The sequence below is a fragment of the Onychostruthus taczanowskii genome, unplaced genomic scaffold, assembly GCF_017590055.1.
Source record: "Onychostruthus taczanowskii isolate IOZ18803 unplaced genomic scaffold, ASM1759005v1 scaffold2, whole genome shotgun sequence".
Lineage (NCBI taxonomy): Eukaryota > Metazoa > Chordata > Aves > Passeriformes > Passeridae > Onychostruthus > Onychostruthus taczanowskii.
Window position 1 is genome coordinate 19,462,529 of NW_024499239.1, and position 27,142 is coordinate 19,489,670.

General features: G+C 36.9%; 1 protein-coding gene across 1 annotated transcript in view; it reads left to right on the forward strand.

The window, feature by feature from the left end:
* The window catches only part of SORCS2 (sortilin related VPS10 domain containing receptor 2), a 523,925-nt gene that overhangs the window by 487,002 nt on the left and 9,781 nt on the right, over nt 1-27,142 (forward strand). The window contains exons 15-25 of the mRNA XM_041402743.1: nt 2,207-2,327; nt 3,589-3,722; nt 4,219-4,347; nt 6,100-6,271; nt 9,880-10,066; nt 13,890-14,023; nt 15,176-15,299; nt 16,995-17,107; nt 18,725-18,850; nt 23,426-23,525; nt 24,995-25,097. Coding sequence (XP_041258677.1) covers nt 2,207-2,327; nt 3,589-3,722; nt 4,219-4,347; nt 6,100-6,271; nt 9,880-10,066; nt 13,890-14,023; nt 15,176-15,299; nt 16,995-17,107; nt 18,725-18,850; nt 23,426-23,525; nt 24,995-25,097 — 1,443 coding nt within the window. The remainder of the gene's footprint in view (nt 1-2,206; nt 2,328-3,588; nt 3,723-4,218; nt 4,348-6,099; nt 6,272-9,879; nt 10,067-13,889; nt 14,024-15,175; nt 15,300-16,994; nt 17,108-18,724; nt 18,851-23,425; nt 23,526-24,994; nt 25,098-27,142) is intronic.

Below are 27,142 nucleotides of genomic sequence, written 5' to 3' on the forward strand. Positions count from 1 at the left end.
TATATATATATATATATATATATATATATGTATAAGCAACATGTTTCCCTTGCCACAGTTATTTGGAATCACCCTCCTGATATTTCAAAGATTATTAATAATAGTTCAGAGATTATGTTTTCAGGAGAATGTCATTATTCTGTTCTGCCTTGAACTCAAAACACCATCTCCTTTCTTCCTCTTTCCTTGACTAATCTGCCTGAGATAGCTAACACAAATGGAGAAAATTTCATTTGTTCTGTAGAAAACACTTTTCTTGAGGCAGGAGTGAAGCTTTAACAGGACTTGGCTACTTGCACTTGAATGTATATTTTTCTGAATGAGTCAATAAAAGAAATGTAGTAAATTTGTGAAGTTTTGTGATGTCTGGAGCAGCAATCACTGAGGTAGGTAGTTGCATTAACACGTGGTGGAGTCTGCCTTATCTTAGTACCTTGTATGGAAAAAGAAAGATTTTAGAAAAAAGGTACAGGTATTTTGCATACAGAAGACACTCCATGTCTGTCAGCAAACCCAGTCATATTGAAACAGGCATTGTGGAAAAAGCAAGAGACCACCTAAGTAGACACTTTATTGAGTACGTAACTACCAGTGAATAGGATTATATTGTGACAGCAGCTCTCAGGATCCAGCTGAACCAGGAAAAAGAACCAAACCCTTAGGCTCAATGGGAGAAGTGGGACCACACACCTATGTGCACATACAGCCAGTGGAATGAGCCACATTTTTTAGTTTGTGTATGTTGCTTCTACTTCTGAGCCGTAAATTCATTTTGAAGGAAAGGAATTAGATGATCCAAGTCCTTTAATCTCAGAGCATTACAAGAAAAGAGTGAGACATACAAACTAAATGGGTATGTTTGTGTTTAATTAACTGCACTGCTTGTGGCGTGGTTTCCTGTGAGCGTGGGTTGTCCACTCACTATAATGTGAGCAGTGTGAGCAATAACCTATTGGTATCTACATCTCTCTGCTCTGGAGGAAAAGCAAAGGCACCAGAAAGGAAAGGGGGAAATCACTGTGCATCTTTAGTCTCTATGAACTATTTTTCAGCCTTTTTGGCAGATTTCAGAGTTGTAAGCCATTTAGCAGGCAGCATGCTTTGTGTATTGCCTCTGTGCTGTAGAAAATCAATCACTTCTGGTCTACTCCAGTTCCAATCTGAACCTGGAATTCAGGACAAGAGAAATGGCTGGGCACTGCAGAATGCTTTTAGTAAAACTGTGTCATTCCTGCTGTGCCTGGATTTGGACAAAACTGAGGGCAAAACAAAAGGAATTAATTACTTTGGACAATGATACTAAAGCTTGGAATATGAACTCTGTGTGGTATGAACTGCACAGAAATTGTTGGCTTCAGAATTAACCTTAAATTCTTTGGCAAGTAAGTCTCATAAGCCTGATACAAACCACAAATACATTTTTCTTTTGCCCAAAAAGAGTCTTTATCCTTTCTAATTTGTTGTTGGATGTCATATGTACCCATTTTGTTTTGGAAATAAAGATTCTGACTTAAAAAAAATGTTGTCTGCTTTGAAAGTGCTGAAAGTGCAGCTTGTTTTTTAAAGCAATGAGATTTCCCTTTCCCCCCCCTCCCCCCCCAAAAAAAATTGTACAGTTTGTGGCTGGTTTTTGTTATACATTGAACTATCTAAAATGAAGTAGAGGCTCTGAGTTCTCCAGCACAATGTGAATATGTAGTGTATTCCTTAGAAATTAATAAAATATGATAATGCTGTGAGTTTAATAGCATATTGCCATCTGAAGACTGTAGAAATTAGCACAATATCCCACAACAAAAACAACTGAAGGAATGAGTGACAGATCAGGAAACTGACTGGTGATCTGGGATTCTGCTCCCTGATCTGAGCTTTCTGTCAAAATCAGAGCTATGTCTGTTTTACATAGCAAGACAATAGAAAAAAAATTTTATTCCAAATTTGAAAATATTATTCCCTATTAAAATGCTAATATTAAAATTTCATATATGAGTTATAGCTCTTCATTGTAAAGTTTCATACAACTGACAAATGTTTTCTAACTAGACTCATTGTACATAGAAGAGGAATAAAAGTGGAAGAAAAATTATCCTGGGACCTTTTAGCAGAGAACTATGACTGTGGATACGAAAAGACAGGACTGAAATTTTGAATCTCAGCTGTATGGTATTTCTTTGCAGTAAGAATTTACTTTTGGTCTTTTGTTCAGAGTCTTTGGACATATCAGCTACCGTTCAGATTGGGAACTGGTGAAGGTGGACTTCAGACCATCCTTCCCCAGGGAGTGCACTGATGAAGACTATGAGTCTTGGGAGCTTACAAATCTGCAGGTATTCATGGTTTTATGTTAACTGACAAAACTTTTCCATAGCTTTCAGATTCGTATAGAGTTTTGTGCTGCGAAAATGTTTCCAAATTGAATTTGGATGCTAAACCCCCAGCTCAGTCTCCTTATGCTTATTTCACTGGAGTTTAAAGTCAGAGAGGATTTTGTGTTCCCTTTGGTTGTGTGATCTGTGTCCCAAAAAAGGCAGAAGTATATCTGGGGGGCTGCCATAATAATAGGTGGTCCTGCTGGGTTGAGAAGTAAAGTGAAGTGTGTAATATTGGTTGAAACAATTTCAACATGCAGTCGTGTTCTGCCAACTTCCTGACCACATACCATACTCATATATAAATTGCCATAAGTAAAGTCCATTCCAGAAGTAATTTAGGATCTCAGTGGACCAATCACATAACAGTGTCCAGTTGTTTTGGGCAATACCCTTTCTGCAGTAATGCACTAAGGCTGTGCTAATCACGATGCTCTGGCCAAATCCATTTTTCAGAAGCAAAATTCTCTGTGCAGTGTACTGATTAAAGAGACCAATATGTGGCGGGATTTTTTATTAAATGGAACGCATTTATTCATAATAATTCTGATTTTTATGTTTATTTCTTCCACCAGGGTTGGTTTATTTTTTGCATACTACTCAGTGTTACTCCAGCTCTCATTTTCTAGTTCTCATGCCTAATTTTACACGTCTTCTTTGGGACTGCTGTGTGTATGCAAAGAATGTTACACAGATCTGAGCCTAAAGAGTAACAGTATCTTGGGGTCTTGGCATTGAAATATCTTTCAGAAATTAGAAACTACTAAAATTACTTTAACAGAGTACCTGCAGCTGCCCAGTTACCAGTGGAGTGTGTATGGAGAGAGTTTATTCTGTGTCCTCATGGCTGGTGCTTCAAATGGACAGCCAACATGAGATATGGTGATTTAGAGAAATTCAGCTATCTGCAGCCTGATGAATTTTTTAAATGGCCATTCTGAGCTTTGCACACAGGTTGGGCGCTCATGAAACATAAATTGCACTTGCATTTTCATGTGCATCTTCAGATTTGTGTCCTGAAAATACAGCCTATGTTACAACTCTGTAATGACTTGTTAGTGGACAGCAGTGGATATGAGGGCTTTCTATACCTATATATCTGAGGATCAGAGGGTTGATAAGGTTTATAATCTTGGCAGCAAGACCAGCCTTTCTGAGGACAACACAAGGTCTTTTTGTGGAGGTTCTGTTGCAGTAAGTGCAGTGCTTTAATATTCAGGGTGATCGTTGCATCATGGGCCAGCAGAGAAGCTTTCGGAAGAGGAAGATTTCATCATGGTGCATTAAAGGGAAAAGTTTCACATCAGCTCTCACATCCAAAGTTTGTGAATGTGTGAACACTGATTTCTTGTGGTGAGTCTGCATGTGGGCCTTTTGACTTATTTCTAATAAATATTTATGTAGAGTTTGGGTTTATTTTCCTCCTTTTGCCCCTGTTCCCATAGTAATGTATAAGCAAATGAAAAACCTGTTATTGAATAACAGGTTTCTTTTACATTTGATGTTTTTCTCTATTGATAAAGACTTTGAAAATGACCATTGAATTAATTTTAAAGGCAAGCTTAAAAAAAAAAAAAAAAAAAAAAAAAGGAAACCTTTAAAAAAATCTTTTTTTACTGAGGGAGGTAATTTTCCAGAACTGACAAAGTAATTGCAACCAGTTTTTCCCCCAAGTGTACACAATTCCCACTGAAATTAGAACAGAATTGGCTTCATCAACTTGTATGTTCATCTAGTAGAATAACACTGGAAAAATATATGGACTTTGAAAAATGTAGTTTCATTCACCCGAAGCTGGATTGCAGAGTGAAGTGGGGATAGTAACACGTTTGGTGTTGGTGTTTTTCAGTGATTATGGGTTTGAGCGCTCTGCACCTCTGAAGCTGGAGTCCAGCAAATGCTTTGCTGACTTTTGGTTTAACCCAGAAGCACCTCCTGAAGACTGTGTGTTGGGGCAGGCATACACCAGCAGCACTGGGTAAGCTGATTTTGCATTTCATGGGCTTGATGAGGCTTCCAGAGAGGGGTAGAGGCTGCAACCAGCAACCCCAAATGTGGTTTGAAAGAAATTCACATTTAAATACTTAGATGGAGTCTACAAAAGATCTGGAGAGGGACTTTACACAAGGACACGTAGTGATAGGATGAGGGGTAATGGACTTAAACTGAAGGAGTGAAGGTTTAGCTTAGATAATAGGAAAAAATTCTTTGCTGTAAGAATGGTGAGACACTGGCACATGTTGCCTAGAGAAGCTGTGGATTCCTCATCTTTAGAAGTGCTGGAAGTGTTGAAGGCCAGGTTAGATGGGGCTTTGAGAAGCCTGATCTAGTGGAAGGTGTCCCTGTCCATGACAGGGGGGTTGGAAAGAAAAAATCTTTAAGGTCTCTTCCAACCCAAAGCAGTCTATGATTCTATGAAATGTAAATAAGGCAAACTGTAAAAACTGGCAAATGGAAAAGTTCTGATCCTGACATAGAGCGTGAGCAGAAGCTTCCTACAGACTAATGAAAGGAAAATATTGTCTTGTGTGTTCACAATGGTTTAAAAACTAATCCGTTTGAGAAGAGGGGAGCTGTCTTTTAAAAATTTTAAATTTTTTTGGTAATATTTTGTATCATTACACTTCTGATAGGAATGTTCATTCATAGCCTTTTCTTTTAGCTTATTTCTTGGGTTCAGAATAATTTTCAGTTTGGATCCAATGAATTTCTCTGAGGAACTGACAACATCTCACAGAATTTCCAAGTTTCTCACTTCCATAAGGGTAAGGAGTTCTGTGGAGAATAGATTCTTTTCCTGACCATATGGGACACTCAGAATCAAAGGAAAGCTTTAGTAACTATAAACAATACTGCATAGAATATACACTACAATGTAGTCTGACGTCTGTGCTGAGAATAACTTGCAGCTGCCATCTATTCTGGCTTATCATAACACCATCACAGTCAGTTGTGGAGATGAGAACCAAATGCTGAAATGTCCAATCTGGCAATAGAATCACAGTCTCTGTGTATATTTACCTTACAGAGGAAAATGCTGCCTTTTGGGTTGTGGCTGACAGCTGGGATATACAGAGTGGGAAATCAAAAGAATGAAATATAACTCTGATTGTAAAGGATGTTTAAAAATAAGATACCTGTGTGAAAGTGATCTGTAAATGATTACTGTACACATCCGGCTATTACATTATTAGCCCTTTAAAAGTGTGAGTCCTTTCACTCTTTTATACAGTTACATTAAACAAATGCTTTAAATGTTTTAAGAAATGAATAGATTTGGAAGCAGCAGTTAAGCAATTAGTTCTGGGTTAATGTAGAAGCTGTTTGGTCTAATTCCTTCCCGATCTTTGGGATTTGAACCAAGACCTCTAGAGCATTGAAGACTTGGATGCTAGAAAAGGGGATGACAGAGAGGACAGCAGACTGTCTAGGTCCCTGAGGGCTAGTCAGGCATGTTTCTAAGTTGGAAAACACAGACTCTTCCAATGCATGCAAGTGAAATTCTCATCCATTCTCCACACCCTCTTTCTTCAGCAGGTTTCCCCTAGTCAAGGCAATGTTCCCAATGAAAGTACTTGCATTGTTAGTTGGCTTTGATCATTTGCAATCTTGTCTGTTTGTGAACCCAAGGAAAATGCAGTGGCCTCAATCACACATGCATTTGGTGTCTTTGCTGGCATGCTTTTGCTTACCTCCAATTCACTGTGCCCACTGTTTACTGTTTTTGCAGGTACAGGAAAGTTGTTTCTAATGTGTGTGAAGGTGGAGTAGACCTGCAGCAGAACTTAGCACACCATATGTGTCCATTGATTGCTCCCAAGGGACTTCAGATCAGCATCAGAGAAGAAAGCCTGGCTGTTAGGCCTGGGGAAGACATCACCTTCATTGTCCAACAAGAGCAGGTAGTAATAAACATTGGCTACATGGAAGTCTAATCGCTGATTTTAGGGTTAATTTCATTCCTACCTGTTCTGTTGCCAAATGAAGATTAATTTATGCTTGAGAAAAAGATTAACAGTTTTCTAAACACTGAATCTTGATTTCAAGTGAATAAGATAAGCCATTAAACTCAGTGAACCTCCAAATTCTACCCGCAGAACAGGATTTGTCTCCTCAGCAGAAAAGGCACTGGTTTCTTGGAAAATCAGAGTAACTGTATTACCAAAGTCTTCTTGGACTGAAAATTTCAAGTGCTGTATCAGAGAAGAACTAAAATGGAGAGAACATTTAATACTAGGGTTTAGGTATTTTTGAGAATCAGCCTTTCAGAAAGGAATGAGGCAAAGACTTACAGAAATCAGCAAATAGCTCAGCATAAGAATATTTTTTCTATATTAGTTGTGTTGCCAAAGATATGGGGTTTTTTATTGTTTATTGAGAGACAATTCCCTAAGGCCCTGACCAACAGCAATGAGTAACTTTTGGATGAATTGTTTGCCATGGGTTTGTTTTCTCATGCTTGTTTTTTAGCATTAAGCTATAACTGCTCTGCTCAGGTTACCAGTGTATTGTAATCCTGGCTAACCCCACTGGTTTGCAAGAACTTGAAGAAAGTTCACACATTTTGGCAAACCTGTGCTGTATAAATCGAGCACTTGGGATTTATTTCTGTAATAGAATCAAGAAGGTTACGTGCAGAACACTGGACTGCTTAATGCTTCGCAGGCTCTGTCCCAGTGCGTGCAGTGCCCCAACAGTTTGTGTGGCAAGTCCTGCTGCCTTCTCTTTTCAGAGTTTGTTTGGAAATGTTTATTGTAAGCCTACAGCATTTGGTTACAATTTGGACTCTAATGATTTTGATTGGCAGTTTGACTTTTTTCCTACTGAAGCTTTCATGAATCTCTGTGGCAATATGAAAAACATTTAAAATTATTCATAAATCTTCAGTAATAAGGGATCTTGAAGAGAATCCCTTGCTGTGTCTTTTGGTGAAGTCTTTGCTCCATACATCAAAGAGGAAGACATATTTAGAAGAAAAATAGCAGTTTGGTGCCCTCTATGGCTAAGAATAATATCTAAACTCAAATGTTCTGAGCACTGCTTAGGACATAATCTGTATGACAAAATCTAATGAGAATTCACAGCTATTACTGAGTTTAAGAATTGGCTCTTCAACAAACCAAAACATACTACTTTCTCTGGTGAACAAAATTAATTTGCTAGTTTCTGTGAATGCATGTTATTAGGTGCAGGAATACCAGACATCAGAGAAGAAAGGAAGCAGGCTTCTGGTACATTTGGGCAGTTTGCAGCTGTCCTTAGAAATAATAATAACAAATAAATGCGCCGTAATGGTCATAATTTTTCCCAAATTTTGTTGGCTGAATATATGAATAAATAATGTCATGACAATCTCCTAATTTTTATGGAAGTGGATGTCCCAATTCCTTATAGATTTATCTGCCTTTTCCCTTTGTTGCTGTTTTGCTATCTCTCCATTCTCTGTCTTTACTGGTCAGCAAATAGAAATACCTTGGTATTTTGAAAAAAGCACCCTCATCTTTACACTAGGGAAGTTATTAGATGTTAAGAGAACCTTCCTCTACTGTCTTTCAATGCTGGTTTCTGTCTCACCTGTTAAAAATATGTGTGTACACTTGTTAGCATTAGACACAGTGAACAAGAATTGTATGCAAGCTAATGTCATCTAAAGAGATTCCACTTACTAACACATTGCTGGCAAGGAGATATCTCTTCTCCTTTAAACTTTAATAACATATTATCTCCTCTGCAAAATTCTACTCTTCTGTTGTCAAAAGAAAGATGTTATTTGGGAAAAAACTATTCACAATGAAGAGGCTTTCACAGTCCTTTATATGTCTTGAAATACGGTGCTTAGGTATATGATAATCCTACAGGTTCTTTATTATGGGAATTTTTTACATGATAAGCAATGTTGTTTCATGTGATAAAACATAGAAGAAAATTGTCCACACTGCAAGATAATAAAAGGAGGAATGTACCTTTTATAATGTTTGTATAATGTATGTACCTTTTATAATGGCAGGGTATATAGGTTCTAGGCATGATATCTCCTTTGATTTTCAAAGAATCATAGAAATATAGACTGACAGGTTGGACAGGACCTCAAGGATCATCTGGTCCAACCTCTATTGGAAAAAGCATAGGATAAGATGCCTGGCACCTCTCCTGCTAAATCTTAGAATTGTCCAACTCTGGGTAATTCACCTGTTTCCTGGGGAGATTTTTGCAATCACTGATCGTTGTCATCATGAAAAGAATTACATTAGTGCTGTCTTTTAGGATTAAATTTTGAAATAAAGCCATTTCAGAGAGTAGCTTTTGGAGAAATGAAGTTATTTTTGAATACTTTAATGTCAATCCTTTTCTGCTTTGATGGCCTTTCATGTCGCTTGACCAGCATATGGGTGTATATATACATTCCTTTCCTAGAGGCAAGGAAGTTTTTGAAATCAATACTTGTGTTTCCACAACAAAGAGGCTTTTCTACAAAACCTGGCCCCGCAGCCTGCCATGATCTCTGGGAAGCAAGCAGGAACATCCACACTGCTGGAGGTCAAGGACTCAGGGCCCCTTGCTCAGGCACTGCTGCCGGTAGTATTGAGAAAGTGGTGCTGCTCACAACTAAAACAAACTTTCCTTTGACTGCAACCAAATGACCAGTCCATGTGGCAAAGGTCTGATTTCTCTCTTGGGCAGCTATGCCATGACAGCATGGGTGATGGGCATTTTTGTCCTCTGACAGTGGTATCAGCCTTGTGGTACTTTAGGCCTGAATTTAGGAACACAGTGTCACTTAAAGGAGCACTTACCAGAAGTATTATGAATTATAAATTCCACAAGCTATTTGGCATGACAGAATTATTTGACTGGACTTTTAAACCATTTCCCAAACTCAGCTCAGTGATCTGCTTTATTAAGCATGTATCTAATTTTGCACTAGAGCATGTTAGTTCTTGGCATGCTGGTAGCTCAGTGTAACACTCTACAACTCTGTGTGAAGATCCCAGCTTGGGTCTTAAAGGCTGGTACACACTAAGAAGGGGTGGCTGGAACGTGCTGTGAAGAACATCTAAACCAGTTAATTTTAATTTATAACTGCAAGGGCTAGAAGCTTGGGCGATGAGTAGGAAATTGCTAAAATAGCAATTTCCGGTTGCTTACAATCACATGAGCATCACTTTTAAACCTGGGGCTGCCCTGTGCTATTATGTTACATAATGTCCAGCTGCATTAAGAGAAGAGTGTTGGTTTCTGTGCCATAAACTCAGTTAGTGGTCTGGGGAATATAATTTTGAGGTAGCACCTTGCTCTGTAAACATGGTATTTTCTCTATTATTGCACACAGCATCTGTTGCGCTAATGGAATTGCCATGGCAGTAGTGATTTTACTGCAGCCATTGCAATTGGGTCACAATGTCTGGCTGGGGCTGAAAACGCTGTGTGATTCCATAAAAGGTTATGAACATGTGTCCTGTCTATTTTGGTTGCAGCCATTGAAGATATCTTTGATGTGTTTTCCTTTTAGGGTGATGTATTGAGTACCAAATACCAGGTAGATCTTGGAGACGGCTTTAAGGCGATATACGTGAACCTGACGATGACTGGCGAGCCCATCCGTCACCGCTACGAGAATCCCGGGATTTACCGCGTGTCCGTGAAGGCTGAGAACGTGGCTGGGCATGACGAGGCTGTGGTGTTCGTCCAAGTCAACTGTAAATTAGCTCTTTGGTTTTCTTACTTTGGCCATTGTGTACAAACCTCACGTCAGCTATGAAGTAGGAAAGAATATTTTTTCAATATCCTCATGCAATCTTGCAGTGTTGTGTGTTGTTAAGGCTGAGGCTTACGAACCTAATCCAGTAGGAGGTTAGAATTAGTATTGTTTGGATTTGGCAGAAGAATGGTTTATTAATCTTTTAAATAACAAGCATGCTTCATATAAATTTCAGGTTTGATCCATCTTCCTGATTCAACACCCCTTGTCAGCCTTAGCAGCTAAAATGTAATACTTTGAGCTATGTCTTTGTAGAGCTTCCAGGTGCAATGTAAAGCAAGTTAACAAATGTGTTGGGAAACATGAGTTCTTGTATGAGTTTAAAAATAGTCAAAATCTCAGTGGATCTAAATCTAAATTTTAGGTAGTTAATTCTCAGAGTTGTAAATGGTGCTTGGATATAACTTCATGTTTGCAGGCAGTATTACTTGACTTGTTCTTCTCTTCCTCTCCTTAACTAAGACTGAAAAAACCCAATCAAACAGATATAAAATAAAGAATAGCACAGCCCAGGGAATATCATGCACCATTGCAAGCTTAATGTACCTCAGTCATCTCATAACTGAAATGAAGAAGGGAACTCAAAAGTGGAACTGATTTCTCCTCTTCCTTTGAGATTCAAGACAGCTATTGCCTGTTTTCAGATGCGTCAAAAAAATTCAGAAACGAGTAACATCAAAGGAAAAGATACTCATGTTGCATTCTCCAGGTGTCAGTTTCCCTCTGTTGTGAGTGGTGTGTCTTCCATCCTACTTCCAAAGCAATGGAAATCACTGGAGCTATATACCAGGTGGTGCACACAGCCATCTGCTTTATGTCAGCTTGTCTAGTGGCTGCTGAGCTGATATTTTTGTGTTTTGCTAGTCAGTGTCCTTGAGTTCAGAATTTCCAGTTCTTCTTTGAGTAGCAGACAAAGCCAAACACATTCATGCTAAAGACCAGTCTCCTGTTAAAATGAAGCAGAAAGAATCAGAATCAAACTTTACAACTCAGTTTCATTATCTGTTTCTTCGTTGTGTTTGTTTTTTAAATCATTTGACAACCCCAGAGAGCTCAGATAAATTACTTAGGGCTTCACTGTTCCTTTTGAGAAGCTTCTAGGTGCTGAGAAGGGCAGTAGGCAAGGAAGTAGTAGATCTGTACAAGCAATGAACAGGAAAAAATTGTGTGACATTCTTCTCTCCAAGAATAACTTCTAACCCTTCAGAGAATGACAAGCAGCAGCAAGCCCTGATGGAAAGCAGAAGACTCTCAAAGTGTGCTTTTAATATGGTCTATGTTAGAATAAACAGTAAAACTAAAAGATGTTGATTCTCTTTTATGCAGCAGATTTTAAAATTGCAGAAAGCAGAGTTGTTTCACACAAGTAAATGACTGGTGCATTGTGGGGCTTTGGTGCTGAAGTGCAGAGGCAGCAGGGAACTGAAGCAGATGTGATCCCTTCCTGAGCCTGCCCCTGGATGCTGCACAGGGACTGGCAGACTCATGGCAGTGTGTTACACAGCCTGCTTGAGTAAATGCTTTCCATGTGATTTGATCTGTTTAATTTTTTTAGGTAAATTACAATATTTGAGGAAATTAGTTGGCACTAATTAAACTGCAATTTCTACATTCTAGTGAAACACTGATAGCCATTAAGGGACATTTTTCACTGTGGAATACCATGAAAGCAGGGGTCTCTGTAGAATTCTTCTTTCAGGAGTCAGCAGTCTCCAACTGACGTATTATTCCCAGGGAATTTTTTCAGAGGCAAATGGTAGAGGAAATATTTTCACTTCTGTCACATTGCTATGGGACACTGTAATGAAGCACAATTATAAGAATTTTGGCCTGTCATCCAAACCGTACTTTCTGATCCAGATTAAATAATCTACAACTTTCTAATGAACTGCAAGAGAAATTAGGAATTAGAGTTAGCACAAATGTGAGTAGGCAAGTGGAGAGGCCCAAGAACTCAGAATAAAAAGAACTAAAGAAGAACTGCATTCATACATTAATACATATGCTGCATGCATTTTATTTTTAATGGAACCATGACCTGTATAGTGTGGAACTTTGGAAACTACTGAAACTTTAACTTAGTTAAATAGAAATCACGTAACTTCAGTCTTAATTGTACACACTTTAGGGTGCTATGAAGTTTGTTCAAGTGCACTACAGAATTGTGTAACAGAGACAAGAAGAAGGATTTGCAAAAATTATTCTCAGCTCTTTAATATGTAGAAGCAGCAAACTTGAAATTACAGTCATCATTCAAGTAACAAACAACTTGGCCTCTAAAAATCTTGGAAAAGAAAGTAATCTTCTTCAGGAATAAAACCATATCTCAAAGTAATCAGTTTCTTCTGTGAAAACACAAATTTACGGCAAAAGCAAAAAAGTCTCTCAGATTCTTCCAGGAGGAAAATTTATTTCTAGGAGGACCAAATTCAATGCAATTCCTAACATTTATGAATTTTCTTCAAGACACCATCACCAGAGAAGCATTTTTACTCCTCTGGAAGCTACTGAATAGATAATTTGTTAAAGCATCCAACATTTCTTGAATTCATGTAGGTGGTTAAAGACTTATTGGAGAAAATGCAGAGTAAAATAGAGCCTTACATTCGGATGAAGCACCACACAGCCTAGGTGAAGTGGGGTGGAAAAGGACTTTGGACAACTTGCTCTCAGCAGTTCAGTCAATCTAGTCAAAGTGAAATTAGAAATGAACCAGCAATGACTCAGTTTTGATACAAAATACGAGAAATGCTTTAGACCAGTGTTAATTGCCATTAAGTTTGCACTGAGATGAAAAACCTTTGAATGAGTTAAAAGATATTTAGAATGGAACAGAAATGGATTGGTTAGTATTCATTCTGTATAATGAATGAATGTTGAGCTGTACAGTGGTTTCATATCCCAGGTAGTTGGTGCAGGTGAACAAGTTAAAAAATTCTAGTTACCACCTTGTACTGTTAAAAAGCTTTTACCTTCAGACATTCTGATAAAGATATACTGGGAGACCTCTGAGGGAAAGATTTTCTTTCAACACAGTTATTGTACTGTGAAACAACACAACACTAATAAACATAACACAAGCAGATAAAACCATTGTAATGATGCATTTCTTTTAAACAAATAATAATGTTTATGGTTCAGAAAGGAATAAACTTACTCTAAGGCACATTTTGGAGTCCAGAGGTTATCTATTTTGATTTGCAAATAAATGCTCCCCTGATGTACAGATCTATTTTAAAGCATGAATTAATGAGATTTTTTGTGTGAGCCTAACAGCTGATATTTTATGATGAAAATGAGTAGTCAGCAGCAGTCTTTTTCAGTTTTCTGATTTTCCCTTAGCAATTTGAGATTTGTTAGATTTCTATTCATTTGAACTTTTGTTACTGAGTTTAAAAAAAGAAAAAAAAAAAGCTGAGATTGCCTTTTTCAGTTTTTATCTGGAGTATTTGCTTATGTGTTCTCAAACTGGACTTGAATGAAAAGGATGGGCATGAGAGAAGCCCATTTTGTTGATCTGTCTTATTGCTTTAAGATTTGGTTTGAGGGGTTTTGGGGTCATCTGGGGGATGTTTTGTAGTTGAAATGAAGTCTTTCCAGTTATGTCCATAGCTTTCAACATGAATGTAAAAGAGGAAGGGAAGGAGGGAGGGAAAAATAAATTCAGGACTTTATGGTGAAGAGGTGGGAGGCTTTTGGGGAAGGAGGTGTTAATAAACAGATGGATTCTTGTTCAGTGATATTTTTGGAACTTTGTTCAGCCCCACTCCAGGCTTTAAATTTAGAAGTGGTTCCAGTCATTGGGAAAAACCAGGAGGTGAACCTGACAGCCATCATACTGCCTAAGAATCCTAATTTGACAGTTTTCTACTGGTGGATAGGAAACAATCTTCAGGTACACAAATGGTTTTGATTATTTCAAGAGATTATTTCAATCTCTTTCCAATAAAGATTGTCCCTTTCTTTCAATTTCCAAACTGTTTGCATTGTGGGGGAGAAACAACAATTTCTTCTACTTCATTACTTGTGGGAAAAAAACCCAACTTCTAGAGGGGAATGAATTTGGGATCATAACTGGTGAATGATGAAACTTAGATTTATGCACTTCCAAGCTAATAACATGAGTGATGTAAATTGAAGTGCTGAACAAATATATATATATGGGTTGTTTAGGTTTTTTCATTGTATAAATAAATGTTCTCTGTGAGTCTAAAATAACAGTCTTATCAAAAATAAATGTGTTATCTTAAAGGACATCAAAACATTGAGAGCACTCAAACAATCTAGCGTTATTCATTTGGGGATCACAGTCTATATAAACATGTCCTAGAGCATTAAATATCCAAGTATTTCTGCTGGGGAATATTTATTGTATAGCTGGCTTAATTTCTTTTAAGGTAATTTTTTCAATAACAGAAAAGTACAATATTTTTTTCATGAGGGAGACTAAGTGTGACAGAGGAATGCTTCAAATAAGTGCAGTGAACTTTCTTCTTGTGAATGTGCTGTCTACCCTAATCCCAGCCTGTATCTGTTCATCATTATTGACTTTTCCATTGCAAGAAGAAGCACTGAGGCTCTTGTGAAGGGTTTTGTCATTCTTAAGGACGTGGTAAAGGAACAGGGTATCTCAGCTCCACCTTAGAGGTGACTGTGGGCTGCTCTAAGCTGACAGCCTTAATCCTTTTGACCCTGACATACCCTACATTTTTTGAGGCAAATGGGTTTCTTCATATAATCTTGTAGAGATTGTTGAGTCTCCCTCAGACTCCATTAATTTTAGTGGGATCTGACTGAAAACCCAATACTTGATTGATTACTCTAAAAGAAATATTTTCCTTATCTGGCTGCTATTCTGATGATGTAGGATCCTTTTATGGAAAGACAAATTCTATATTGAAAATTGTTATTGATCAATTTGATAAAATACTGAAAAATTTAAATTTTATGTGGAATTTTTTGGTGATATTTTTAACAGTCTCTTCCAGCACTCTTCTCATGGCTCTTGCTGAAATTCTGTTTTCAATTATTCTTTGCTTTTTTAAAGCCACTGCTTACATTGGAGAGTTTTCTGGTGACAAAGTTTGCTGAGACAGGTGATGTCAGAGTTACAGTGCAAGTTTCCTGTGGGAGCTCTATGCTTCAGGACTCAAAAGTTGTCCATGTTTTTGGTGAGACATTGGTCTTTTTCCTTTTTCTGTTTCATATGTATTTTTATTGGACCTCTAAAACCAGCCCTACCACAAGTGAACCTATTGTAAAATTAAATCTAATGCCAGATTTAATTGTTAAAATTAGAGGCATGAACAGTCAGTAAATAACTCCACAAAGCTGAACAGTAGGATTCTATGAGAGGTTTAATCTCTAACATTTTGTTTCCTTTGCTTATTTTGACCTGTGACTAGAAAGTTTCCCAAAATTTGTAAGTAAAGTAGTCTAAATACCTCTGAAAAAAAAAAGGAAAAAAAAAAAAAAAAAAAAAAAAAAAAAAAAAAAAAAAAAAAAAGCCTATCAGCATTGAAAACCATGTCAAATAATTGCCTTTCATTACAATATATCACTGTTACCTTGATGTTTATCTGAGATTTTGGATCAAATATAGCTCTGCTGTAATTAAATAACCCTTCAGCCCTTGTTCCATACTGTATTCTCGTGTGGCTTTTTGTGTTTTATTATGTGGTGACAAGGCAGAATATACTGTGGAAAATGCAGTGCTGGGAAATTATTTACATTTGTGTTTGTGCTGTCACATGTGGGAATTGTGATAAGCATAAAAGCTTTTATTTTAATGCAGAGCTAAAAGCCTTCAGATATCATGCAATACAAGATGTGATACATCTCTATTTTCTGAAGAAGATTCTGTTATTTTTGCTTTTAGTATACTTACTAATTTGAAATAATGGCAAAACCCCCACTTATGCTAAATGGAGCTTTTATGAACCTTCTCATTTTCAAAGATAAATGGAAACAATATTTATGTTACTTATAAATGCATCAGCTTTTTAAGAAATATTTAGAAGTATAACCTTCTTAGTGTGATTACATCAATGGTTTTATCATTCCAGTTCTTCTTTTGCCAATCCTGATATCAAGAGCATGAAAGTACTGGCCATCAGGAAAATAAACTTTTGAAAAAGAAAGCCAAGTCAATATAAAATTCCATTGGAAATACTGAGTGGAAGCATGTTTGACTTGTGCATTCCAGAGGTTCTCTATCCCTGCTTTGCATTAAGATCCCTAGGTTTTCATCCAAGATTCCTGTAGGGAGAAAGGGAAGATTTTAGAGACTATTTTCTGAGGATCATCCCATTTCTAGTATTTCAGATATTTTTGACATTATCCAGAGAAATATTATGGGTTTACCTTTGTTTTATTTTTTCTTCAAAGAGGGAAGTATTTAGTCTTGTCATATAATTTTTGTTCTTATTTTCATATCTAATTTATGGAGTAACATATTCATTTTATACAGAAAACAGAAATGTGTAGTGGAAAAACCCCCACATGCTTATGATTCGGTGAGAATAAAATCCATTTGTACATTATCATTTCAAATAAAAGAAACCAATGACTTTTTTTTAATGCTCCTTTATTTAGCTAGGGGAAAATTATTGGGAGCATTATGACCCCAGAGCATTTATATAAATCTGCTTTGTTTCCTTTTCTTCCTCCTTTCTTTAGTCTTTGGGCACAATTTTGATGGTGTTGATGAAAATACAGAAAGAAATGGAATGCCTGACAACAGAGAGCAGCAGGGGTCCTAGATACTGCAGTGCTGCACATCAAAAAGTGCTAAATAGAGACTTTTAGTTCTATCAAACCCCTTTTGCAATCTAGTTTGTTCTTGCTATTTCTTTTTGTTTTTCTAGATTATTTTCATGTTCTTCCTCTGAAGTTTACTAAGGACCTGGACAAGTACAACCCTGACATACCAGAGTGGAGGGAAGACATTGGGCGGGTGGTGACACGACTTCTTGCAAAGGTGCTCATTCAGATTGGTCATAAAATGTTCCCTTGCCAGTAGTAAAGCTTGAAGGTTAAGTTAATCCCTTCTCATTTAGAAGGTTTTTTGAAATGGAGGCTGAGCAGAATAATAAAGTGAACCTCATGAGCCACATTTCATGCAAGTTTGCGCCTAGTTTCACTTTTAAGTGCAAGCTGTCGACAATGATATTGTAACACAGACAGTTTAGGTCTAACACAGCCTAATTGGCAATTAATGGTAAATATTGCTCTCTGGGATTAGGGATAGACATATTAGCCAACACTGCTGGCTCCAAAGCAGGAAGAGTTAAGTAGTTTAAATGTGATAGATTTAGAAGCTAAGCAATGTGTAATGTAAAAGACATCACCTTGTGTAAAAACAAAGCAGAAAGAAAGAATTTCCTATGCTTGTTCTGTAACTTTGAAAATTATGTATAATATATAGGCACACAGTTTGTAAAGTTGTTTTTCAGAGCATGTTCACAAAAGAAATGTGGATTTGGAACAGCTGAATCCTGTAGGTTAAATCAAATACAAACTATGCAGTAGTGCTGTGGCATTAGATCACCTCATGGAAACTTTGGGCTCGAGAGCTCTGCAGGCACACTCCCTGCCAGCAACTGAGGGGGTGCACACACTGGCTTTCATGAGGGCAGTAACACTGAGATACAGTTTGATATTGTTTATAAAATATTGGAATTTTAAATAATTTTGCTCTGCCTGGATTTGCCATCATGCAAATCAGGTTCTAAACTTTTTTGTCTTTATACTTTCCTGCTTTCTTTTTTTTTGAGATTGTTATCAATGTCAAATTAATTTCTTGCTTTTATCAACTTAAACTCATTCCATAATGAGTTTCACTAATGTCAGTCAAAAAATAGTTTACTCCCTTATAAAATAACTCTTGCATTTTAATAATTACTGAAACATTTGCTAAAGTATACAAACAATTTAATGGAGTTTCAGAATCTGTTTGAGGAAGGCCAAGGAAAGTGGCCACGGTATGGTCACTAGAATTGTGTGGCTGCATTGTACAAACATGGAGAAATTTGTGACTAAAAGCCAAATTTGCACAAACTATTTTACTAAGAGATGCACTTGACTTTCAGGAGGGGAATGAAGGTATTCATTACAATTTCAGGAGCTGAACCTGAGTGTTCTTAGTCTCACACTGAAGGACTTCTCTCTGTCCATTAAGCACCTTCCTAAGCAACTTTCAAAAGCTAAAGCTAGCTGTAATGAATATGCACTTCTAAGTCTACACTGTGTCTGAATGGCCCACAAAGGATCCTAAACCACTTAGGATTGTTTTTGTATGTTACCTCAGAAGTGCACGGCCATTGCAGAGTTTTTCTAAAACCTGAAAACCTCTTCATTTTGCTTCTTTTCTTGATGCCGCTGAATTACTTTAATGTGATAACAACACTTAGGCCTTCCAATATTCAAAGAGCAACTCACATTTCAGTACATTTATGTTTGGCCTTGTTCTTGATTCAGCTTCTAGTGTAATTCTCTTTAAATATTAAGGATCTGTGCAATGAAGTCTAAAAGCCATTTTTGCAGTTACTTGTGTATTTTATATAAAACACAAAGTGTGTCTTTGTTGTCTTCACAGGAGACCAGTATACCTGAAGAAACACTCATGACAGTTGTGAAACCTGGTCTGCCCACAGCTGCTGACTTGCATGTGCTACTACCAGCAAATCAACCAAAAAAGAAGAGAAGCATAACAAGTGATAAGGTAACCAGAGCAATGCACATCTGCCTAGGACAGCCTTCATCCTGTTGTGCAATAAAAGTGGCTGTAGTCTCATTGTCTTTATATGAAATTAAGAGGTGATCTCTGCCTATGTAAAGATCTCACTCCCATCTGACAAGGTATATGTGAAAGCTACAGCAGCTATGTCTGCTGTGTTTGACAGTGTCCAGAGCAGCATTACCTACTTCTTTCTGGTATTAGTGTGTTTCTCAAGAATATTTAATATTGGTCTATCTTTTAAACAGAAACAGTAGGGATGCATGTCATTCAGTGAAGCAAAGAGTAGAGCAAAGAGTCTCTGCACTGTCTTCAGAAGGAAATTAGATTTCAGGTCCAAACAAACCCAGAACCTTAGTCATTGACCCATAATGTAAAAAGCATCAAGCAAGTATTTTCTGCCCTTGTAAGAAAATGTCATTTTCAATGGTAAAAAACAAATTTAGTGAACACAGGATTGAAAATCAGATGTTAGCTTCTCCCTAGTTGTTTTCAAACAGTTTCCTCCATAGTAAAAGACTTCATGCCAGCTGAAAACCAGAAGACTGTTTGACACTTACAATTTATTATATTTGTACTTTTGCTGTGATAGAGAAGAAAGAGATGCTAGCTTGTGCCGTACCTTGCAGTTCTTTTCCTGCCAGTTACAAAGAATCAGTGTAAGGTATCCTTAACTTTGAAGAGCGTTTTACAGCTTTTTAAGACAAGGTCATGGTCTCCGAAGAGCTGGAGAAGTAGGTAAGACAAAGCTCTTCATATTAACATAAACCAAATAGATTGTGTTTGGAGTTCATGAGATATGCTCTGGAAGGTCCAAAGGAGTATGTTGAAGTTGTCCAAGTACTTGAACAGCTGTCTGTCATTAAAATGTGTGAGTGCACAAAGCTTTCTACTTTTTTGGCAGACACTGTTACTGTTCTCCCATGTAATCACAGTGAGAATTCCTGGGAGTCTGATTCCTGATTATGTTGCAGGAAATAGTTAATTTTAGTAGTTATTTCTTTTTTTAGAGACCCATTCATGAACTAAGGCTTTCAGCCAGAGGAACATTACGGCTTCAAAATTATTTGAAAATTCACATTTCTTGAGGAAGCAAGGTGAAGCTTCTAAAGGAAATTCCTTATTCTGAGCCTGTGGGGAATGGACATGTTCAATAATTTAAGGAAACTAATGGTGATAGATTATTTTGGTTGTACAAACATTTTACTTCAGTGCAAAGTGTTATGCATATTAGTTCCCTTTAAATCTCAAATTCTATATTAGTGCTGTGCTTCAAGGCAGCTTAAAGAGTATCAGTTGAAAACAATGCTGTCTCAAGATTTTTCTCATGTTTGTGTATGAAACATCATGTGAGTTATTTTAGAGCATAAAGAGGAGCAATCCCATGCTGCAAGCGATTTGTAAAAGCTTCCATTCTGTGGGGCCATAGGGATGTTTCAGTAGTGTAGCAGGACACAGATTTGTAATTAATTCTCCAGGAAGACCTTGCAAAGGTTTTCTGGAACTAGAGGAGCAGGGGAAGGGGACAGTAATTGTATAATCTGGAGAATCTGTGCACATTTCTGACATTGTTAGGATTAACCAGGTCAGAGCCATGGCTGGAGCAGGAACGAGGGAGACAGGAGCAATTTCAGCAGCCTGTGCTGTGCTGTGGTAATAAGTCAGATACACCAGTCTCACATCCCAACACCGGCTGTTTTGTAGAGTACAGTGCTGTAGAGATGTACAGCCAGTCTTCTTGTGACAGCTGCCTACGTTTCTGGTGTTATATTATTGCTAATGGACATTGTTTTTGCTATTGATATGTGCAGATAAATTTGTTGTTTTAGACTTCAATGGCAAAAATTTTGATAAAATATATCAGAATCAATTGTGACTTGAGAAATCTCCTGAAAATATACCCTATATAAATAAACTTAGAAGCAATAGCTTCTGGTAACTCAACAGGAAAATATTCATGTTGTCATAAATTTAAAAATTCCTTACATTCCCTTCTGTTACTAGAAGAGAATTCTGAAGATTTTTATCATGAAACAGTGGAAATATGTGCTTTGTCATGCTGCTCATCCCAGTTCTCAAAGTCAGAGTTCTGACACTTTTGTGAGGACTCAGCAATGCAGAATTTTTTCTGCACATTTGGAGGAGGTGTCCCTGATACCCTTAACTTAGACATAGTTATAAAATGTCGTTTCTTAAAGAGAACCTCTTTGTTCTTGGCTGAAAACCTTTTAGATTTGGGAATATTACATTATTTCAGAAATTTTAAAGGCAATAATTTCTTGTTCAGGCAGGTAACAGTTGCTTGCTGGAGTTTTTATTGGTGCTTTACATGGAGTGTTGGGATGTGATACTATTTATTAGGTTAGTCGTGTAGAATATGAATCATTACTGACAAAAGTAGCCATCAATAACAAAGGTGGTAAGTAAGCTGTCAGTGCAGGAGGAGGAGCCCCTTGGAAATTGTGAAATTTTATTCCACTCTGACAAGAGCCTTTTTGTTTCAAATATATGCAGGGAGAAATAAAAGCTGACTGTGATTTAACCTGCTTTCAAAAACAGAGAAATTTCAAAAGTATTCCATTCTGCTTACAGTCTCCAGAGAAGACTCGGTTGCTTAATTTATGCATGTCTAATATCAGGTGGGATGAGTCCAGTTGAAAGAGTCAATTAAAATGTAATTAAACTATAATCTGGAAGGCAGGGGCTCTGAGGAAGATTTCTATCCAGACAAACTACTTCACAAAAATTCCCAGTGAGTTGCTTTGGCAAAAAGCGAAAGTCAGAACCAAAGATGTAGAAGTGGGTAAGAGTTTGAACAGTGTCATTATTTTTCAATCTTTTACATCCTTATAATGCAGGAGCCATCGTGTTCACATGTTCAAATATTGTCATTGTAAAGGATGTAGAAAAAGCAGGTGGAAAATTCAAATGCTGGTATATGAACCTGAAACTTAAGTCTAGAGAGGAGCTCAATAAATACATTGGGGCAGAAAAAAAACCCCCATGAGCACTGAAAAAAACATCAGTCTGTCAGTGAAATAAGTAAGCCAGAACCTTTGGCTGGATTCACAGGAGATTCCAGCTTTTGACCTGAGGATGTTGTTCATATAGATTTGGGTACAAATCCAGCAGTGGAGAGTTAAATAACAAACAAGTCTTAATCACTTAAGCAAAAACCACACCAAATATTGGGCTCCTTATGAACCTGCCAGGAAAATATGAGGAATCAAAAGTTATGGAGCTCAGAAATTTCATTTACTGGCTGTAAGTCGGTTAACCCAAAGTAGTTGTCTCTCTGGCACTACACACCATGGACTCATGAATGAACCTGGATTGATACAAAGGAGCTTTATTCATTGATAAAAATGAATAGGTCATTATCATTAAAAGGTCATTAAAACCTCCTAATCCTAAGGAGGAGCTACTCCTAACTCCTAAGTGGAGTTGTCATCTCCATTTTCTTTTCAGGCTTTAGGCAACAAGATAAATACTTAGGAGCTGTCTGCTGTAATTGTCTTGTGAAATAACTGAAGCTATGCTCACCATTACATTGAGTCATTCCCACATAAAAAAAAATTTAATAAAGTCAGTGGAATAGCTTCAGAAGTTAGATATTCCTCAAAAAGAATGATGATATTTGAACTTTTGTATAGTGTATGTCCATAATATGAGAGGGACTACAGGGATTTTTATCCATTATACTTCAAAAGCATGTCAAAGATGAGCACCATAATTGATAATATAGTAACAGGAGTTACTTGCAAAGATTTCATGGATATAAAGCAAATTTCTAATTTGGCATCCTCTGGGAAGTCATGTCTCAAATTATAAGGCAGAGAGTACAAAACTAGCTTTGATCTTTTAAAGAATTGACCGTGTTGAAGACACAAGCAAGTAGAAAGTATAATTCAGACAATTTGTCATCTGGGGTTAGGATGTGAGGGTATATTTAATGGTTCTGCTCCATAAAAATATGAGAGACCATATTTCACTATGCTCTATTCACTGGAAGAAAATGGGAGGAATACTGATTTTTTTCCACATGAATGAATGCATATATTTCTATGGAGTATTGTTAAAAATTAGCTGTAAATGGAATTCATTCATTGTAGGTAAGGAGGTAAGGTAGATTATGACATGCAGTTCATTATTAAGAGTAGTTAATTTTCATGGCAAAAAATCCAAAGTTACATCACAGCTTTTCTTCTGATAGGTTAGAAGAATAGGGCTTTTAATATGGATTATGCATTGTGTGAGTTATGACCCAGGCAAACCCAATAGCACATGCAAATTGCTTGCTGTCTGTCTCATAGTGGGTGAACGTAAAGGCTTGGGTAATCAAGAAGAAAGATTTGGCTATAAAATTGTGATGTTTTCAGCTTTTATGTTTTCTGGAGTTTTGCTTGATTTTTAAATATTGAATTTCTTTTAGATTTCAGCTCATCATTGACAAGTGCTTTCACCATTTAAAGAATCAGAAGTTTTCCTTTTCAGAACATTGAGTGTCTCAAAGTGGAACAGAGCACAAAACATCTGACATTCTCTCTGTTGTATTTTCAGAGAATAGCAGCTATAAAGCAGGCCCTGAATGCACACAACATCAGTTTCTTTCTGAGGGGAGGATACTGGGTCTTAGTGACTTTAGCTGACTCTGATTCAGGTAAATATATAAAAAAAGCTATCAATAGACTAACTTTTGGATTCCTGTTCAAGTTCTAATAATTTAAGGAGAAAATCTTTATATCAATGTGTATGTGTACATATAACACATATGTATATATTTACTTGTTACATATAAATAAACACATATACATTATGATTTTATATATATATGTATATACATTTTCATTTGGTCATTATTAACTATCACAACCAAATGATTTTTTTTTATGTTTCCATTTTGTCATACCCCACAATTTGTATCACATGCTTCTTGCTTTTTCTGTGTAACCACAACATAAAGTAAATACCTCCATTGTACAAAATAGTGCCCTGAAGGAAGAGCCAGCTAGGATTCAAAAACTCATCTGGTGATCTGAAATCACTTTAGATCTGGCTGCTAAGAGAGCAGAACTTCTTTGCCCTTATATCAGCCATTAACTCTGCGGCTGTTACTACTGGGTCTAACACAAGGCTTGCTGTATCTCTGCCATGCATCTCTGATCTTCTTATCAACTAATGGGAAGGTTGCTGTAGGGTCTCCACACTGGTAATCCTGTCCTGAGATAAATTGTGGTTTTTCTCTGTTTAAAACAAATGGAGATGGGGTGGGGGCAAGGGAATTTCCTGCCTCCCTGGATTGACTGTTGATGGAAACTGGTTGAAGAGAGTATGTGCGCATACCTGTGTGTATTTTAAACAGAGAGACATTAAAATGATGTTTCAACCATAAAGTCCAGCTTTGACTTGAATCTTTTATGAGAATGTCCTGTAATTCTTGTTTGTGCGTTATCTCCCATAATATAGCCTCTATTAATTTCAGTGTGTTGTGGGAGAACAGCTTTAGCCAGCCACTACCAATTTTTTGTAAATTATGGTGATATTTTATCTGTCATCTCTCTGTAGAAAACAAAGCTCTTTTATCTAGTTTCTAATGTACAATTGTGCTACAGTCTCACTGTGGTACCTTGTCTGGTGTAAAGGGTTGACATTTGTTTGCCAACACAAAAGGGATGGAAAGAAGTCCATGTTCATTCCAGCCTTTATCAATGCATGACCTTGATGAGTTCATTTGTTGTTCACAGCCTTTCTCCTTTCTCAATACTGTGAGATTAATACAGCCCTGCTTTTGCAAAGCAAGTACGTAGGGTGTGTGATCATTTACTATGATAACTTAAGATTCCCTGAAAAAACTCAAACAATCACTGAGTATGCAAATAATTAAATATTCAGGATATTGGGTTTCGCTGTTTGTTGCTTTCTATTTTTTAAATGGGTCCTCTGTTCTTCATTAACAAGCCACCAACTAATTCTGTGGTTTTGCCTTTCTGAAGAAGCCAGATGGAGTGAAGAGGTTGCAAAAACAACAACTGGTGGTTTTGACCTGACAATTAAATAGAAAAGAATGCTCAAGAATGTGAATGATGTGGAAGGGGACATGCAAAACTGTTCTTTTATTTTGTGTTTCAGACTCTCAGAGGATTGGAGGAGGCAGTGGCTATTGGGCTATTGTGGTTCTCTTTGTTGTTTGTCTAGTTGCAGTCGGGGCTTTCATCCTCTACAAGTTCAAAAGGCAAGTAAACCTAAATCAATAGATGCATTTTAATAATTAGATTTATCCATAGATTAGCAAGACAGAGTTTGTTATTTATAAAGAAGATTTCTTGAAGAACTTCAAGAAGTACATGACTTTGAAAGTCATATTTTTCTTAACTTTTCGGATAGCAAGGTACTGCACTTATGTTTGCTTCACTTGTTGTGATCCAAGATAAATATCAGCAATGTGGGAACTATGGAGAGTTTGTTCAGTTTGTCTAAATAATACCATCAAGAATCAGAGCTGAACTAAAATATTATTCCTGATTAATTCCCTTCTCATTACTCCTAACAGTTATGAATAAGCTAAAACTATTGGGACAGGGAGTGTATCTGCAATGCTGATTTGCTTAAAAAAGAAGTTTTATCGAAGCATGTAATGCTGTGGGGCTTCTTTTTGCACACATTACATTTTAATTGTTGAGGCAATGCCATGGAGAATGACTGACAGAAAGAAATTTGCTTTAACTTGGCACTAGAGTGTGGAGGGAAGAAATATTTCTGCAAGATATATTTCTTATGTGGAGGATATTCTTAAAACTGAGCAATGCCAGCCTTGAACAGTCTGACATATCTTTAGTCTGCAATTAATTTTAATCCGAGCTGCTGTGCAATTTAAATAATTTGCTCTTGTTCATGGGACCTTGTTATCATTGTCCATCCTACTGTCCATTTCTGTATCTCTGGGGCATTCAGAAGCTATTGGGTTTGAACATACTGGAAATAAGCCGCCATCATCATCATCATCATCAATATCATCATCAATATCATCATCATCATCAGAAGCTATTGGGTTTGAGCATACTGGAAATAAGCCGTCATCATCATCATCAATATCATCATCATCATCATCATCATCTCCTGTTGTCCTTCCTCAGTGAGGATTCATACTGATTTGCCTCATTTATTAAGGGGTGATTTTTATTTAAAATAAATATGTTTATAGAACTACGAGCAGCATTAAGTTTGTGACAGCAGTAAATGAAGTTAACATTAAGTAAGAGTTTGTTTAGCTAAAGTATTTTGATGTCAATAGAGAAAAACTCCTTTTTCTTCAAGAACCTGAGCTTTTTAGAGTTCATAGTGACTGACTGCTTTAAAGGACAAAGCGCAGAATACTGTATCAGCCTCTCTAAAATGGAATAAAAATCCATTTTGCTCTTTTAGGTGCCCGAAGCAAAGAAAAAACATACAAATGTTTGATGTGATGTAATTATATTATTTCAATAGCAATACAATGGAGGATTTTCTCTTTGTGTTTTGATCATAAAACTTCCTTGTGGTATCTTGTAAAAGCTATCTGATTTATATCTTTTATTAGCTCTTAAATGAGAGTACTTAAATAACAGTCAAAATTACTGCATGGTAGAAGAAGTATAAAATATTCAAGAAAGGAATAGAAAAATATTCTTCCTTGAGTTCTTAATGCTCCATGAACCATTGCTTTATAAGTAGAGCTTTTATTAAGGAGGAAAATACAGTGCAATTTCCAAATTGTGCATCTCTTGCACTTCTGTATATAATTTGTAAAAATCATTTGCATTTACACTTGGGGGCTGGGGGTAATTTAGATGCAAGTGAGGACTATTGTGAGATATATTCAAAAGTTTGTCAGTAGCCTAAAAACAGCTGTTGGCATTGATGAATGACCATGCAGTAGTGTTCAATTTTAGTCTGTGTCTTATCTGTTTCTGAGATATTTGAAAGAATCCTTTTTAAATAATACTGCTAAGCTTTTCAAAACTGACAATTTTCTTGGTTGCATACTTCATTGCAATCATACTTCATTTCTTGGTTGCAATTTTTTCTTCAAAGAATATTGGCACCTAATCAGTGCTGTGTTTCAAAAATTGTTTTTTCCTCATGGGCTCCCTGTGAACTCCTGTCCCACCAAAATCTTTAATCCCTTTAAAAGAGTCTTTCCTGTGTTTATGGAGATGGTTGGTGCATTGCTGGATCCACGTGGAGTACTTGTTGGGAGTACGGTCCCTTTAAAGTCAGTACAGTGAGTACGTAAGTTTA